Below are 18,078 nucleotides of genomic sequence, written 5' to 3' on the forward strand. Positions count from 1 at the left end.
CCGAAGAAACACGTTTGACCTTGAAGCCACTCACCCCTGACTAGTTTCTGCCGACCTACTTTTCACCCGCAGCGTCATCAGTGGTGTTGGGGAACTGGATCTAGACAAAGGGCTAGTGAAGAAAGCAGAGCCCAACACCAAAGACAAACCTTACCCCGACTGCCCCTTCCTGCTACTAGACGTGCGAGACCGAGATTCGTACCAGCAGTGCCACATTATCGGAGGTAAGAGAGAGAAGACGTTCTGGTGTCCCACTCCCAAGAGCAGAGCCCGTTCTGGAGTCCAGGCAGGCCCGAGCCAGGGTCAGCAGTTAAGGAAGTGTTACGTCAGCCGGATCCAGCATGGGAACCCGGAAGCTGGCTCTGCCATAATGCTCTGAGAGGGGCTGGGGACATCCTCCGACGGCTCTGGGGCCCAGGGCTACACGTCCGAATCGGTGACAGGAAGCTTCCTATTTTGTTCATAGTGGCCTGTTTCTCTCCTCTCAAAAAAGTATTTAGGTTTATGGCTCGTTGATTTTGCAAATATGTTTCCTTGAACTTTTAGACTTTAAACCAGCCAGGAATTTGGGGCCAAGTTGTACAGAGAGCTACAAACTTCCTGAGCTTTTTCTTCTCTTTGCAGCTTACAGTTACCCAATTGCAACTCTGTCTAGAACAATGAATCCTTATTCAAATGACATTCTTGAATACGTATCCTTTGTTGCATTTTAAGGAGTTGGGTGGTTTGAGGACTGTTAGAGTCAAACTTACCATGAATCACGCTACAAGGAAAAAAACCTCCGTAAAGGCCCTTTGATATTAATTAGCTTACTAAGCATATTTGAGAATGTGGATTCTTAGCTGTTGCTGAGTATCCTGACCATCCTGCCAGATGCTTCCAAGCCATCCTGCAGTGGGCCAAAAAACATTAGGTTAAAGGCTGTGATCTGTTGAGAGTTAGTCCTAAGACCTTTTTTTTACCCCCAGAAAGCTTTCCCAAGTAAAACTTAAGAAGTAAATTTTTTTTCCGTCTGTTTTAAATTTTTTCCTTCTTAAAATTTTTCTTTTTTTGCTCATAAAAATCACACAAATAGAAAATAATTTAAGCACTGAAAAATATAAAAAAGACTGATAATCATACAATTGAACAACTCTGATTATGTCTTTTGCATATTTTATTCCCAGTTGTCTTCTCTGCATTCTTTGTAAAAAAGTAGAAATCATACTGTAGATATAATTTAGTATTTTGACTTTTTCCTCAGTTCAGAGTACAATGTATTTCGCCGTGCTAACACAGGCTCTTTATAAACTCGATTTTTGGTGTCATACATGGTCTCATCTTACTATATACTACACTACGATTTACTAAACTCTTCCTCTCTAATGGGCTTTTAGGTGGGTCTCTTTTTTTTTACTATCATAAATAAGGCTGCAGTGGACACATGGGACAGAGAGGTTTTCTATCTCCTCACCTGTGAAATGGAGATTGTCATACCTTCCAGGGCCGTGAGGATAAAAGACCTAACGGGTGTGAGGTGTGGAGCTAGTGCTGCTGTCTTGGACCAGGGTGATAATCGATTATAAAAAAAGAATACCAGCTCGTGTGGTTTCCATGACAAGAAAGAAAATTCCAGTGACTGCTGGTGTGCGGGGTAAAGAGTGGGCTTGCCCGACGCTCTCTGAACTCAGGAAAGTGAACCTGGACCGTTCCTCATTCCGTGGGGGTTTCTCGGTAGTCTGGTGCAGGCAAACCTTAACTCCTGTGACTCTTAGAAAAATGCCCACGGCAAGGTCATCATTCTGTACGACGATGACGAGAGGCTGGCCAGCCAGGCGGCCACCACCATGTGCGAGCGCGGGTTTGAAAACCTCTTCATGCTTTCCGGAGGTGAGTGGGCTGTATTCTGCCTCGGACTGGACTCCCAACCCTTCAACCCCTCCCCTGTCACCCTTTTCCTGTCCCCGCTCAGAATTTAGAATTCTGGAAGGAGAGAAAACCAATGCTGGCTGCAAGGGGTCAGGAGTTCTGTGAAACTTCCGTTCGCTCCGTCAGCACATGTTTTTAATTTCTGAAATAATGCTGTTGCTGTGAGAAAGCCTTAATGCTGGAGACTGGGGCAGAAGGATTTCTGGTGGAATTCTCAGAATCCCACCTAACCACCGACGTGTTCGGGTGTAATTTGCTTCATGGTGAAGCAGTTAAGATGTCACGTCCTCGTGTTGGCTCGGCCTGGAAGACCAAAGATTAGGAGACATAAAGCCGCCTTTCCAGGTTTTGCCTTCGCCTCCCCATGTTAACGCTGCTCTTTCTGGTGCTCTTCCACACCTAGGTCTCAAAGTCTTAGCTCAGAAATTCCCAGAAGGACTGATTACGGGTTCCCTGCCTGCATCTTGCCAGCAGGCCCTGCCTCCTGGCCCTGCCCGGAAACGATCCAGCCCCAAAGTGCCGCCCCCACCAGCTGAGAACAAATGGAGATTTACCCCAGAGGACTTAAAAAAGATAGAATATTACCTGGAAGAGGAACAGGGTCCTGCGGACAATCCTAGTAAGATATTTTGACCTTTAGAGAGCATGTTTTCTGTAGAACTTTGAGATTTGCAGCTTTGAATATCACCTCATTGTATGACAAGCTTGATCTCTTCTATTCAGATTCTTAAAATATCCATAGGGAATGGGGAGCGTGCGGGTGCTGTGTGGGCAGGGGTGGGGGCAAGGGGTGGTGATGCCAGGTTGTGGGAAGAATTAGACATTGCATATAGACAGAGAAAGAGAAAGGATTTAGCAGTCAGCTAATGGCTGTATTTCAGGCAGAGTGGAGGGGCTATCAGATTCCCTCTCCCGTGGGTTTTGTTTCCCTCTGTGGCTTCTGGGCACCCTGAAACCCCATCCAACCTTTCCCTGAGTACACTACCTTCTCTTCTGTTTCCCCTAATCCCTCCTGTAGTCATTTCTACCAAGAAGGAATGAAGGCCAGGCTAGGTTGGTTGGGGATGACAGAGAGGAAGAACAGAAAAAGCTCTCTGGGCTTCCTTTCGTCCCTGCCCCTTCCCCAACTTCAAGTTGACCTCAAGGATGAAGGGTAGGTTTTCGCCTAAATTAGGTGCTGGATAGGACTTCGTCAGCTTCGAAGTGGTTGTGCCCTAAGATTTCGTTAACTTATAAAAGATACTTGGCAGATGCGCCCAGAGTCATTCTTGCAGCTCTGCTCCCTGCTTTCTCGCACCCTTCAGGCCGGCTGAGCCAAGCTAACGCCTCTGGAAGAGACTCCAAGGTTCCAGGCGCCCGCAGCAGTCAGAACCTGCCCACCGGGGGCCCTGCTGGCCCCCCGAACCCCCGCTCGCTCAGCAGTGGCCACCTGCAAGGCAAGCCCTGGAAGTAAAGACTTGGTCTGTCTTAGTCAAATAAATGCGTGTTCTCCTTTTGGAACCCCTGAGCAGTTCCCAAGTTGGTCATTTTCAGAAACTGCTGTGGAGGAAAGACCCCGCCGTGTGTGACAGGCCCTCTGCCTGGGGCCCGCTCCTTGCCTACATCCAGCTCCCAAGGAGTTTTACAAAAACCAGAGGCATGACAGGCTCTAGTGTCCCCCCTATTGTTTACAGGATAGTTAAGTTTCTGAAACTGAGTAGGAAAAAAAGAGTCTAATTTTTTTTAGGCCTTTTTTTCTTTTTTTTTTTTAAATAAGGTCCAGGTTGTATCGGGTCATATTGTAAATTCTTCAGTCGCATCTGGTATGTTCTTCCCAACCGGTTCTTTTTCACTCCCTGGTCTTGGTTTCACGAAGGTTCTCCAGGTGGGCTTTGCAGCAGCCGTCCCAGGGGTGGATGCTTCTGCCCGAGGAGCTGTCTGCCCAGCGCATGCCGCCACAGGCTCTGTTGTGAGTCGGGGAGTCGGGAGGCTGGCCCCCGGGGCATTGCTCAGTTTTCAGGTCTGGTACAGCCACTCTCTCACTCCCAGAATGTTCCTCCTCGCTGGATGTTTTCCTGGAACCAGCCCTGTGATGATGTGCTCGGGGCACGAGGGGTCCTCACAGCGAAGCCCTGTCGGCTGCCCGGGCCTGTGTCAAGGGCCATTGAAGCACCCCCACTGCCCACCCCGACCTGCCCCTCGCTGGCGGCGGGGTGGGGGGGGGGTGTCTCTCTGTTGGAAATTTCCACTCCCCAGCTAGGGTCCGTCCTTCATAGGCGGATAGAAATTATGGCCCCTTGAAAACAGCAGCACCCACTGGGCAACCGCAGGCACACAAGGTGAGGACAACTCCGCGGTCCTTTGTCAGGGCTGACAGCCCCTTGAAGCCCGAGCTTAAAAATACAGTATTAGTCTAATTGAGTAATTAGTGCGATTTCCTGCTTACTTTTCATTCTCATGACTGAGCTGTGATTAGGAGCTTGTGATTATAGATTCTGGTTTGGGCCAGAATTTTGAATCAGCATTAATTGAATTGCTAGGTGACTGACATTCGTTCCATTTAATTGGGGGAACAAAAGACCTCAGGTGAGGATGAGGGACTCCAAAATCATCAGGCAAAGGGAAGGAGCCTTGTTAATTTTTATGGTCTGTGATCTGTAGCTGTGATAAGGGACCGGGGGATAAATTGTGCTCTTTGTCATGGCAACGAGCTTCTGAAAAGCCAACTGAAAATTGCTTATCCTTCGGTGGGTCCTGCTGCCGGGGAAGGTTTGCCTTAACGGGACAATTTTCTCGCCACCAAAAAAAAAAAAAAAAAGAAAAGAAAGAAAGAAAAGAAAAAGTACCACAGTATTTCTAGCGTGGGGGGCTGTGTTTGTAAGAGAAATAAAGGTAATAAATATCTCATAGAAACATATGGAAAAACAACTTTCAGATCCAGCCCAGCTCTGTTTGAATTTATTCTTCTCTACTTGATTTCCAAAGTGCAACATATTCCGATGCTTTAGAAATCAAACAAACCAGGGACATTGTTCAGATGTCAAGCCATGCCCAATTTTCCACAAGATTCCAGAATCTTGTATAAAATGCAGCCAACGTACACATAGCTCTAATGAGGAGCCTGTCATGTTTCCCCATAAATTTATTGCCTGAGAACTTAGTTCAGCCTTTTGCTCATGCCAGAATGCTCTGGCTTTTTATTTTCTTTACGGCCTAGATTTTAAAAAATGCAAATTTTTCCACACTCAACTTTCCCCTAGCATGGACAAGATTTTCAGCCATTTATGACACATATACATTTTGAAGGGGGGGGAACCCATCTCTCTCTCTGTAACAAAGTTCTGTTTATGCCATTTTAAAGTGGACTAGTCAGGAGTTTCAATTTCCCCACTCAATTCTACTTAGAAAGTAATGGTAATCCCCCTTTGTTCCCACTCTGCATTCCAATCACCAAACAGCCCTAGAGTGTTAGAAGCCACTGTATATATGTATATATGGGGAAGGTCACTGTAGCCAAAGCTCCTAGAACCGCCGTGCAGTTAGCTGAGACGTCTGGCAGGTTGAATATATTTGTGTGTGTTTCTCCATGGCGCTTTGCCTGTTGGTAAGGATTTTAAATCACTGCTCCTCAAAGACCTGCTCTGATTCTGCTCTCCATGCGTGAAGTGTCCACTCGCAGACAGTGTTTAACATGCTCGAGTTATTGCTTCGAATGTTCTACTTTGCTGGTTTCCTCATTGGCTTAACTGACATGTATTATTTAAGTGATCAGTGGTACTTTGTGCAATTATGAATGTTAAAGATTAAAGTCCAGAGTTATTAATTTGTTGTCTGCTATTTAATATGCTGAGATCGGCCAACTTCTCTTGTCCTCTCTGTTGAGATGATCCGGGGGAGCCACGGGACCGAGGTGACTTGACAGCATAGCTCTTTTCGCGGCATCGCCCAGGAAGGCACGTATTCTTTGCATGAAGAAGCTCCAACGAGGGTGGGGGACCTTAGCTCTCTAGGCAGAAGGCCTGGCTTTCTCCTCATGCTCGGGCAGGGACTGACTGTCCCTACAGCACCTCACAGCAGGACTTTCTTGTCAGCGTTCCAGGGGTTGACGGGCTGCCCTTGCCTGGGACCGTGTGACACCCCCCCCCCCACGATGGCAGGTGCTTTAATGACGTACAACTACAGCTCAACTGAACAGCGGCGATGGCCAAAGTCGCAGTAATACGTTCCTGGCTTTAAAGGGGTGTGTTTTTAAGGAAGAAGGGAGAAAACCGAAGAAGCAAGAAAAGGGGTGAGGGGCAGTAAGGGTGGGGTGGGGGAGCTATATTACTCATTCGAGAATGAGAAGCACATCTTGGGCTGTCATAATGCCAGGTTTAATCTAGTGAAAGGTATAGCGTGATGCAAGTGGCCTAAAAGTAATTTTATTTTTTACCTTTCATAGAACACCAGAATCAGCAGTCATGTGGGACTTGGTGTAAATCAGAGTCAGAACAAACAGCGCGCATTAGTTGCTGAGGGATTTTTTTTCCTGTGGAGCTGTCGAGCTGACACAAAAATTCTTAAGACAGTAGGCCACTCACCGAGAAAACAGAACAAAACAAAAACCTTCTTTTCCCTAATTCCCGGGTGGAATATCAGTGAAATCAGAGTCCTCGGCTAGGAAGAAAGATGTAGGTAATTTTTCTTGTGCTGGTTTGGGTTTCTGTCATGTTACGTATTGGTTATAGGTTCCGTCTTTATGTTATCCGACATTTGGGGGGGGTGTAATTAATTTCTGTCCACCTGGATTTACACCCATGACTCCCTTCTTGTCCTACCCTGATGATTATCACCGAGAACCTTCCTTTCCCCGGTTGCAGAACGTTGCCAGGGTCTTCCGTGTGCTTTTAGATTCATCACAATCCTTTCAAAGACACGATTCCCATAATACTTTTCTTCTTTTTACAAGAAGCATCAGAAACATAGGTTACAATTCATCAGTTTAATTATGGGGGCATGATGGTATGCTTATATGCAGTCCAATTAATTTTTTTATTGACAAATGTATTTTTTCCTATGAAAACAAGAAATAAGACACACTGTGCTTCCGGTGTTCGGAATACATTTGAGTAGTAATAGTTTCCTAAAAAAATTGTGGTAATTATTGACGTTGTTATCGCGGTGTCCTTAAATTGATGCCTAGGTCAGTTACGGCATGGAAAATGTGATGGGGAGATTTGGCAGCATTGAATTCTGACAAAACAGGATTCAGGGCATGATTTTACGTGTGTTTACAAAACTATGGCAGTCACGCCGCCATCCCCGATGGTCTCACTCTCGGGTGCTGTGATCGTCCTTTGTTCTGAACGCAGAAGCAAATTCTGTTCGCCTGTGTAGCATCTCGAGACATCTGGTTTTACGCGTGGCGAACAGAGGCCACTTACTGACTGATGGACCGCCTTTTTTAAAGGATGTAAATACGTCTCCTATGCGACATTCTTTTGACTATACGCTCCCAGAGGGTGAAAATCACCAGCGATGGGACGGTGACCTTTAGAAATATGCGTGAATAAATGAATGGAAGCTGTCCAGACTGCAGTCTGGGATGTAGTGCCCATTACGGTGGCCCCTCCGTGCCGGCCTGCGATCTGGAGACCCCGGAAAGCTCGTTATCTTTTGTCCCTGTGTACATCCCGCTGTTGTAGGAGAGGCATTGACAAGCCGGAGATTTTTGGATGACCCCCTGCAGGGGGCACCCCGGGAGCTGTTCGGGGCGTTATTATTACCCCGGCTATCTGCGGCCGGCCAGGCCTGTTTTCCCGGTGCCCTCAGGCTCAAAGTAGCTTCAGAAGTCCTCAGATACAGGTTGCACCCATCCCCATCTGAGACTGGTTCTTTTTCTCTTTTGTTTCAAATCGAAGCTCTCCGGATAACGACCCAGCAAACGTGTGGAGAGCTTACTCCGTGTTAGGTGGTCTTCCTAGATGCTTCCAGATGTGTTCTGACTCAGTTCTCACGGCAGTCGCATGAGATGGGTGCCCCACTTTCAGGTGAGGAGACCGAGGAGCAGGTGGAAATTAGGCAACTCGCCGTGAGCCCCCAAGCCACTGAGCTAAAGGTCGAGAAGCCGGGCGCCGGCCGAGACCCGGGGCTCCCGAGCAAGTTCGTTCTAAGTTCATTCTGGCTCAGCTCCGTGCTCGCCCCTCGGTGACACCCCCGATGGACCCGTGCGAATGTAACTTTCCCTCGGTGTGGGCTCCCTTCCCTCCTCGTCACCTGAGAGCCCACCGAGAGCTGTCGTCCTCGGCCCGCACAAAAGGCGACAGGAATCCAGAGACTCGCACGTCTGCTCCCGGGAGCCCGTATTTCCACAGATGCGCGGTCTGGGTCCCGAGCGCAGGGGCGCCCGGCCCCCTGGGACTTGTGCCGCGTGCGAGCAACACGAATGAGGTCTCACGTCAGGGACGGGAGGTACAGCCCTTTAACCTGGGAAAGAAGCAGGCTGTTTTCGTAAATGGAACTGTAAGTTTAACAAACCATATATTTTTTAAAGATTTTATTTATTTATTCGACAGAGATAGAGACAGCCAGCGAGAGAGGGAACACAAGCAGGGGGAGTGGGAGAGGAAGAAGCAGGCTCATAGCAGAGGAGCCTGATGTGGGGCTCGATCCCATAACGCCAGGATCACGCCCTGAGCCGCAGGCAGACGCTTAACCACTGCGCCACCCAGGCGCCCCGTAATAAACCATATTGATATGATTTGTGGCCGGGGTGATGGCTCTGATTTAGGCTGAGACCTACATTGCGGGGATCGCCCCCGGCCTGCGTGTCTCGGGGGGAAGCAGCGGCTAAACCTCTACCTCGTCCGCGTCCACAGAGCGTTTGCTCCGCCGCTGTCTCCCCAGAAGGTAGCAGGACGCCGGCCCCGCGGCCGAGCAGGACGCTTGTCATCCTCTTCCTTGCGTTTGCCGGTAAACCCTCGGCCGGCTCCGTCATTGGGGTTGTTAGGTGATGCTCGACAATTTGAGTTGCCAGGTTAATGCAGATCCTGAAAGCTTTGGGGGAAATTCGGTACACGCTGTGACAGTTTTTCAGAATTGCCGGGTCCTCCGAGCCTTTTTCTCAGAGTTCTTCCGTCACGTGGCCAATCTGAATGTGACGGTCGGTCATACCCGTTTCCTGTAAGTAGCGTCCGAGTATGTTCGCAGGATGATGTTTCTGTCCCTAGAGTCCTTAGAGCCAGAGTCCTTCTGCGTCCTCAAACCCACGGAGCCCCACCTGCCCTTGCAAAACCCTCGCTGAGATGATGAATAGCCCCCTGCACTGGATGAGGGACCCATGAGGTCATATCTGGATTGTATTCAATGACATTTCGATTTTAACTTCAAGCCAAAACCAGAAAGCTACACGTGCATATCTGAGTGTTAATTCAAGAGGCCGCCCGAAGGATTCTCGCGGACCACCAATGGCCCACAGGCCACACTGAGAACCGTATATAATGGTATAAGAAGAAAGCCAAGCGAGTTCATTTAAAAATAAAGATTTTTAAAAAGCCCTGGAGAACAGGCATTAGCATAATCAATTCCCCAGATCGCTGCAGGAACCAAATGTAAGCAGAAAGGGCTCTTGGGGATTTTCATCTGAGCTACGGCAGACTGCTTAGGGAACAGCTCCCAACCGGGGGCACGAGAAACCCCTTCCCTGGGTAGAAACACTGCTGCTTCCAGCTCTATCTGGAGTATAAATTTTTCCGAAGATGAGATACACGGTTCTGGGCAAGATGGTGAAATAAGATACCAGAGCAGAAGAGAGGAGTTGAAGCAAATTATACAAAAGAATCTGGGCCCAGATTAAGATGGCCATGAAATGTTCGATGTTGATACTCAGTTGATTCCAGATAATTTACCCACAGGGTATTTGGTGTGTTTGAAATAGTTGTGTTTTTTCCTGATTCTAAAAGCTTATTGCAAGAAATTCAGAAAAGAGGAAACCCACCACCATCACTACCCAGGGTGACCTTGATTATCACCGGGGAATATACCCTTCCCTGTACAGCGTGTGTATGTGTGTTTCAAGCAAAAATGAGATTCATACTCAACATACTATTTTGTAACCAACTTATTTTTTTAAACAACTGTATGGAAGTATAACTCCCATACTCTAAAATTCACGTTTTTAAGTGTACAATTCAGTGACGTTCCTCAAATTTACAGAATTGTGCAACCATTGCCACAATCCTGTTTCAGAACGTTTTCATTATGCGTGGCTTCTTTTGCTTAGTATTTTGTGACCCGTTTCCCTGTGTCGACGCGGTCTGCAGTGGCCTCACGATACCCCATTATTTAAACATGTCATGTGGGTGTCGATACTGGTACCTAGGTAGTTCTTTTCCTTTTTATTTAATTTTGTATTATGACAGCCTTGTACATACACATATTTGAACTTGTCTGAATATTTTTGTAAAATAAATTTCTCCAAGTGGACTTTCTGGGTCAAAGCAACAATACATTTGAAATTTTGATTTCTATTGCTCCCTCCCTCCCCGCCGCTGCCCCGGGAAGGTGGCATAAATCTATCCTCACTCCAGTGGTATCTGACAGGTCTTATTTCTTCATACCCTTGATGACACTGAGTTGTCAGTCTTTCTCTTTCTTTGTCAATCTGATGGGAGAAAAATGATTCCTTTGCTTTTCTTTAATGTACAAAAAAATCACTCAGAGAATCAGTACCTCTCATATATTTATTGGCTTTTTCTGTTTCTTCTTTTGGGAATTGCTTATTTTTCTTTCGAAATGGTAGTCCTTTTTATTTAACCCCTTTTACTTATCAGAACTCTTTTCCCCTCAAGGTTGTTAATACTTTTTCATATATGCTGCACTATTTTCTAAAATTATCATTTCCCTTTTCGCTCTATGTTTTTATTTATAAAATAAAATTTTTAACCCAGATTTGTAAAAATATGTATCTGCAAATAAAATGTAAACCCCTCCCTACACTTGGAAATACAAAAAAATAGTATTAACAGGTTCCATGTCTCCATTTAACAGGTATTTAAGTGCCTACTATGTGCCGTGGATTTGGCCAACCCGTAGGGATTACGTGTTGAGCAAAACAATCTCTGCCCTTAATGGAATTTTCATTCTGGTGTTCATTTCTTATCTTGTCAGGCGTCCTAAGACTCTTCCTTGCTCAGAGCCTTACTTTCTAAACTACAGCTCAGGGAATTCGAAATCACTCTATGGATTATAAAATTCATGAGTCCGTTCGTTAGTAAAAGTAGAGAACATTCACTTGACAAATATTTATTGGGCGTCTGTACGTCAACTACCATTGGTGGTTTTGGAGACTGAATGCCCAACAAGGTGGGGCCCGCTATCAGGAAGCACAATTACTTTAAATCAAACAGTTCTATCCTTGAGGTCTAAGCAATGTAAGATACGTTGTCCTTGCTAACTTAATAATTTTTTGCTTATCCATCTTAAGCAAAAAATAAGATCATCTTTTTACTTGTTTAAACTGAGCCATTAAATGGGTTTCAGCTTATCTACATAGATTGAATGCAAATGTTTCCCAAAAGATAACTTGAAGGAAGTGTTATAAAATCTTTAGGTCATTTTTCTGTAAAGACTGAAATACTGGGGACGCCTGGGTGGCTCAGTCGGTTAAGCATCTGCCTTTGGCTCAGGTCATGATCTCAGAGTCCTGGGATCGAGCCCCACGTTGGGCTTTGGGCTCAGTCCGCTTCTCCTTTTCCCTCTGCCCTTCCCCCGGGGAGCTCGTGTGCTCTCTTTCAAATAAACAAATCTTTAAAAAAAAAAAAAAGACTGAAACATCATTTTACCCTGCCTCATAAACCTACATATATATGTTTCTATATACTGTATGTATAATCTGCCTCATACTTTTTGTTTTCTGGAATGTTTGGTAACAAAACAAACAGACAAAAATAGAGCATTTGACCTGTGGAAAAAGGAAAGTCCTTGGACCTGGATGCACTGTAACACGTCACCTGGCTCACACAGGGGAGGGCTGCCATCTTTACCCCCAAGCTCCCCTCTTTCGGGAGCTACCAGTCCACCCTCAGCCCCTTCCCAGTGACTTCTGTGAGAGTAACCCCTGCTCCACATTTGCATCTGAAAAGATTTGGAAGAAACATCAGGTGGATTCTTGCTTTGAAAAAAGTTGAGATACCCAATCAGGACACTGAGCCAAAGGAGGAAGGCCAGTGCGTGTTAGGAGCTACGCAGAATCTCCAAGGGAGAGCCTTGTATTTGAGAAATTTTGCGACTGATGAGGGAGTGGTGGTGGGTAAAACAGAAGAGGAAGTGGAGACCATGTGCCCAAGGATGCTAGAAAGGATGTGGCATATGAATATAAAAGCTACTTCTGTCCCTAAAAGCAAAGTCTTCGTGACGTCCTACAGTTAGTGAAATGTGCTGGGATTGGTGTTTGTTCTTTATCTTCAGGAAATTTTTCATTGAAGTTAATTTTCTTCCGACTTAATTAAATTTGCTCTGCCTGGCTGCAACGTCTATTTGGGACAGCGGTGGCCACCAGGATTACTCTGTTCCATACTCAGAGCTCTTGCCTCTGTCGATAAATGGACCCAACTAGCTCTCCCATCGTGCAGGCTGAATTCCTCACCCCCGCCGGGTGCCCAGCATTTGGTTCGCAGCTGTGGCTGCCGCTCGCTACTAAGGCATGAACAAATCACCGCCCTGATGAGCTGAGCGCAGGGTGGTCTCATTAAAACAGACGCCACTTGGATCCAACTTCAGAGGCGCTTGGAATGCAGGGGAATTTAGGGGTCATCTAGTCCAGCCACCCACACGTTCCCAGTGAGGCCTGCAGGAACTGAACCACTTCTGCCCCAGCTTGCAAAGGCGGACATGCCACATACGCTCCTCCATGCCAGCCCCCAGATTCTGTTCCATGGACACTCAAACTTTATTTGGTTGCCTGGGTGGGGCCAGAGAGGAGGAAGAGGAGCGTGCTGAAGGGCCAGTTCAGTAGGGGTGATTCAGGGTGTGCTCCATGATGATCCGAAGCGCCAGCCACGTCTCCTGGGCCGTGGGGACGATCTGGGAGGCCGGCAGCAGGAAGCCGTAGCGCCCTGTGTCCCGGAGCTCGAAGGTGAACGAGTACTTGATGCCCTGGCTGTAGGTCCAGTCAACGGTGGTTCCACTGGCTTGGTCTGGGGTGGGAGCAGATGCCAGAGAGCAAAGGTCAGTCACCTTGGACACATTAATATGGGCTGGGCCGACGGTCCAAAGCCCAGGGCCTCCTGTAGGGTTCACTGGAGTCAGCGTCTGCTAAGGGCCTACTGTTGACCAAGCAGCCTGGCTTCCTCCCAAGAAGCTTCCCCAAAGGGTCTCAGCTCAAGACGCCCAGAGAGAGGGACCAGCAATGGTGCTCCCATCACAGGAGGAGGCAAGAAAGTTCTCGCAATTGTGAAAGCCTCACTGAAAACTGCCTCACTCCAACAGCTGCTTTGGTCAAACCTCCAAATATACCAGAGTTACCCACTTGAGTAACCGGGATTTGTCCCCGGGGCTCTGGTCTGCGGGAGAAAGTGCAAAGGGCCAGAGGCAAAGTAGAAGCCCCTGGAAGGTCTTTTTGGAGGAAACTTTGCCCAGATTTGCAGTTAACATTGGGTAATGAAGTCGCTTTTTTTTTTTTTTTAAAGATTTTATTTATTTGACAGAGAGAGAGACAGCCAGCGAGAGAGGGAACACAAGCAGGGGGAGTGGGAGAGGAAGAAGCAGGCTCCCAGCGGAGGAGCCTGATGTGGGGCTCGATCCCAGGACTCTGGGATCACGCCCTGAGCCGAAGGCAGACGCTTAACGAGCCACCCAGGCGCCCCTACGAAGTCACTTTTGAATTGGGCCAGGGTGCGGGAGGCGGCTGCGCATCAGAATGTCGCTTGACAACATTGAATGAAGCAAAACACTTTGACGCAGTTTGAAACCGCTTCCAAGCAAGGCCTGGAATCCCAATGCAAGGCCAGCCCTAGCTAAGACTGTGGCCCACTCACCTACTAAAAACCTGGCCCGCTGGGCAGGAGGTAGGTGAGGGGTGTGTGCAGCCCTCCCACCTCGGTCCCTGTCTCCTGCGTCTTGTCAGCCGGCAAACCTGTCACGTTCCTCAGGGCCCTATGGTGTGTGCCCCCACCCCTCCTGTCCCCTATGACCCTGCGCACTGTCACCTCGTTGCCATCACATGGGGCTCCGTGTTGTTCCTGCTATTCCCCCAACACCCCATTCCAGATCACATGGTAGGGCCTTTGTTCTAGAAGATTCCTCTGCCCGGAAGGCTCTTCCCCCAGACAGATAGCCTCTTGGCTCCCTTCCTCATTTTACTTCAACACTTGCCCAAATATTACCAACTCGATGAGGCCAACCCTTCCACCCACCTCCCCAGCTTCCATGCCCAGTATCCCTGACTCCCCTTACCCTGTTCTAGTTTTTCTTTTTCTTCCTAACTTTCATCCCCTAACATACGGTATCGTTTACTTATTCACGTTTATCATCACCCTTCCCAACTAGAATGTACGGTTCCTGATCTTTGCTTATTCCCAACTGTTTCCCTAGCACAGAAAACAAGGCATAGTAGGTGCTCAATAAACATTTGCTGGCTTAATTCCATTTGGATGGAGCAGTGCTCCTCCCAGCGGCACTGCGTGTGTAAGTAAGCTGGGGATAGATAGGCTATATTCTCTAACTGAAAGGCAGTGGAAGAGGAATATTTTTTTAAGGTGAATTTCTTGGTAGTACAGAAATACCAGCAGGACCCTCCACCCCTCCATAGAGCTGGACTTAACCTAAGACAAGGGGACAGAAGTTCTCAGAGGAGCTGATACGCTTGTCTGAAGGTATCAAAGAAGGCAGAGTTCATGTCAGAAAAGGGCCCCGCTGCCCACTGAGGCACGGCTGAGAACTGTCCTCCTCGCCCATGCTCCCAGACCTAGGCACCCCGGGCACTTCCTCCAGGAGGGACACTGCCTTAGGCAGGAATAGCCAGCTAAGCTTCCTCCCGGTGCCACCGCAGAGACCATGCACCCACTTACAAATCGTTTTGATGATGCTGCCGTACTCGAACTTGGTCCCATACAGAGAGGTGAGGGCTGTCACAGCCGACTTGGCCACCTGATCCTGGAGAAAAGGCCAAGCGATACCACCTGTTATGGCCAGCAACAGCAGGCCCCCCAGAACAGCAGGGCCAGGGGAGCCCAACTTCCAGCTGGGAAGTAGCCCAGCAGAGAGTGGGAGTTCTGCGGCCCCGTGGTCCTCTAACCCCACAGGATGTCTGGCTGGCACCTCAGTCACTGCCCTTTGGTCACACTGCAGCTCCAAACTGAACTCGTGGTCCCAGCTCCAAGTCTAGCCCTGCCCCTTGCTCTGTCATGTGACAGAAGTGACTCAACCACTCCGTGCCTCAGTTTCCCAGGCCGAAGGTGAGGGTAGTCTGCCTTGCAGGTCTTCCTAAGCCATCAGGGGCTCACAGGAGAAAGGGGTGCTAGGCACAGGAGGGCAAGCAGGGGGTGGGCACATACCAGCTCATCCCGGTCAGGGGCGGCCTCTTCTGTGTAGCCATAGGGATACATGAGGAGCTGCGAGTAGCTGTGGATGGAGATGAAGGCCTTGATGTTCCCGTGGTTCTTCACGAAGTCCACGATGGACTTGACCTCCACCTCGGAATTGGCAAACTTGCCGTGGTATGTCTCCGAGCACGGGTTGCTGCTGGCTCCAGGCACTGCGGGAGAAGGGGGACAGCTGGCATTCCTTACGCCCAAGCAGGGTGGCTTCCACAGCCTCAAGTTCCTTGCATGGAAGTAGAGGTGAGGTGGAATGCAGGAGGGCTCATCCCCACCCTGGGATTAAGGAAAGGACAAATGCCTTTTACAACCTGGGCGTCCTGCCTCCCTCCCCAGCCAGGCGCAGGCAACGCTGATGGGCATGCCCCGGGAGGGTCTCAAGCAAGACCCCCTTTTTTTTTTTTAAGATCTTATTTGACAGAGAGAGAGCACAAGCAGGGGGAGCAGCAGTGGGAGAGGGAGAAGCAGACTCCCCGCTGAGCAAGGAGACCGACGCAGGGTTTGATCCCAGGACCCTGGGATCGTGACCTGAGCCAAAGGCAGTTGCTTAACCTGCTGAGCCAGTCAGGCACCCGAAGACCCATTCTTGTAGTGAAGGGACCACGAAGGGAAGGAGCCGAAGTTACCCTAGAAAACCCCTACATTGGTTTCAGACCTTAATTGCATTGAGGGGAGATTTGTTTCTACAGACAAGGCACTAGAAAATCTCACTGAGAGCCTTAGAGGAGACGCTGACATCCCCCCCACTCCGCCCTCACTGCTGGGGCAGGAAAGGGGTGAGGGAAACAGGACACGGGAGCGTAAGAAGCCACTCTGGGTTTCTATCCACGCTTCCAAATCACACGGGGCCTTACGCCCAAAGCCAGCGTCCCAGTTCCGGTTGGGGTCCACTCCAACACAGGAGGAGCCCTCCGTGAGGGATCGAGTCTTGCGCCACATGCGGTTCTGAGGAAGGAATCAGACACCTGTTGTCACCCCGCCCGGCTGGGGTCCAGAGCCCGCAGAGAGCAGGGTGGGCTGTGAGCGGCCAGAACCACACACGGCAGCCCGATCTGTAGCACGGGTGTGGACATAGCATGGGTCAGAAACCACTTTCAACTGGCTGTCAGGAAGGTCTGCAAAGGAGTCTCTTGGTTGAAGAACAGAGGCAACAGTTGATGGCATTTGGCCAGAAGGTTCTACCGGTGGAAATGAAGGCACCAGGTGCCCCCCCCCAGCTAGACTGGTAGCATGCTGTACCTGCCATAAAAGTAACATAAAGCAAGGAAAGAGGTCTGGGGCAGCGGGTCTCCCGTGGGGACAATACCCGGACATTTGGCAATTTCTGAAGACATTTTTGGCTCTCTCAACAGAGGAGTCGCTCCTGGCATTTCCTGAGTATTAGGTCAGGGTGTTGCTGAACACTGCATGCACAGGACAGCCGCCCGCACAAAGAAGTCTCTGCCCCAAATGTCAAGAATGCCAAGGACGAGAACCCTGGTCTAGGAGGACAGGTCTATTTGTCCCTCCCTTGACTTCTGGGGATTGAGATTAGGGGTGAGTAGCTCGTGGGGCTCAGAGGCCAGAGGCCCACCCTGTTCTCCCCCAAGAATAGGAGAAACCTGCACCTTGCTGTGGGTGAAGGCAAAACCGTCCGGGTTAGTGACAATCTCCAGGAAGATGTCCAAGGAGTCAAGAATGGCGGTGAGAGTGGGATCCTGGCCATAGTCCTGTGTGATCTGGCGGGGAGTTAAGGGCCAGACAGGCAGAGTGCGTCAGGCCGGGCGTCTGCCATGCTGACGCAGGGAACACCTGCTCCCTCTGCATCACCGCCTCTGCACGAGCAGGGGAGGCCAGGCCTCCCGTGGGCCTTGAGCACCAGCCTCACCAGGCAAGAGCCCTCCTCACCTCCCCATGCTTACCTTCTTTGCAAACCAGACCCCGCTGGCCTGGGTGACCCACTCCCGGGAGTGGATGCCTGTGTCGATCCAGATGGCAGGACGGTTGCTTCCCCCGGTGCTGAACTGGACGAGAAGAACGGGGAGATCCAGCTAGGGTCCTGTCTTGGCTCCTTGAAGGGGCACGTACCCCGGCCCAGAGGCCATCTGCTCCCCAGTTATGGCAGCTTTGTGGGGCCATCACTCAGGTGAGGTGTGGGGCGGGGGGAGAGGGTCTAGACGGGAATCCAGCAGAACGTGGCCTGCAGCCCTCATACTGGCCTCAGCGGGAACGGGAGCCCTGCCCTCTTCTGCTGCCCAAACACAGTTCTCTGGGGGGTAGCACAAATCAAACATTTTCTCTGGACTCGCTTGACTCTGGGACACTTCCCGCAATGTGACACTTGATTAAAAATACTCAGGTCACTTACACATTTAAGCACTGCGTGTGTACGGGTATGCATACAGCTAGACCAGCACAGAAATTCCCCGTCCTTCCCCAAAGTCAGCACCGGGAGTTCACGTCACAGTGTGCTGTGACCTTGGGCTCGTGCACGGGACCCCACACACGGAGGGGGCTGCCCGTTCTCACGCAGGTGCCTGTTACCTTCAGCACATAGATGGGCCGCCCTTCATAGCTGCTGCCAATCTGGAGCTTGCTGACCAGCTGCGGGTGCTCGGCCACCAGCAAGTCCAGGAAG

The 18,078-nt window shown here is 49.5% G+C and overlaps 2 protein-coding genes across 3 annotated transcripts in view; one reads left to right on the forward strand and one right to left on the reverse strand.

Annotated features, from left to right (window-relative positions):
* The window catches only part of CEP41 (centrosomal protein 41), a 46,371-nt gene extending 40,665 nt beyond the window's left edge, over window positions 1–5,706 (forward strand). For both annotated transcript variants that reach the window (XM_008705883.2, XM_040643997.1), the window contains 5 exons: window positions 73–224; window positions 625–692; window positions 1,755–1,869; window positions 2,312–2,527; window positions 3,213–5,706. In XM_008705883.2, the coding sequence (XP_008704105.1) occupies window positions 73–224; window positions 625–692; window positions 1,755–1,869; window positions 2,312–2,527; window positions 3,213–3,361 (700 nt within the window). In that variant the 3' untranslated portion in view covers window positions 3,362–5,706. The remainder of the gene's footprint in view (window positions 1–72; window positions 225–624; window positions 693–1,754; window positions 1,870–2,311; window positions 2,528–3,212) is intronic.
* Window positions 5,707–11,628: 5,922 nt separating this feature from the next.
* Window positions 11,629–18,078, reverse strand: part of LOC103676701 (carboxypeptidase A1) — a 12,462-nt gene continuing 6,012 nt past the window's right edge. Inside the window, exons 7-13 of the mRNA XM_040644542.1 lie at window positions 17,985–18,076; window positions 17,363–17,464; window positions 17,069–17,179; window positions 16,316–16,406; window positions 15,420–15,619; window positions 14,934–15,018; window positions 11,629–13,061 (exon numbers count right to left, since the gene is read on the reverse strand). Coding sequence (XP_040500476.1) covers window positions 12,874–13,061; window positions 14,934–15,018; window positions 15,420–15,619; window positions 16,316–16,406; window positions 17,069–17,179; window positions 17,363–17,464; window positions 17,985–18,076 — 869 coding nt within the window. The 3' untranslated portion in view covers window positions 11,629–12,873. The remainder of the gene's footprint in view (window positions 13,062–14,933; window positions 15,019–15,419; window positions 15,620–16,315; window positions 16,407–17,068; window positions 17,180–17,362; window positions 17,465–17,984; window positions 18,077–18,078) is intronic.

The sequence above is a fragment of the Ursus maritimus genome, unplaced genomic scaffold (assembly GCF_017311325.1).
Source record: "Ursus maritimus isolate PB19 unplaced genomic scaffold, ASM1731132v1 scaffold_3, whole genome shotgun sequence".
NCBI lineage: Eukaryota > Metazoa > Chordata > Mammalia > Carnivora > Ursidae > Ursus > Ursus maritimus.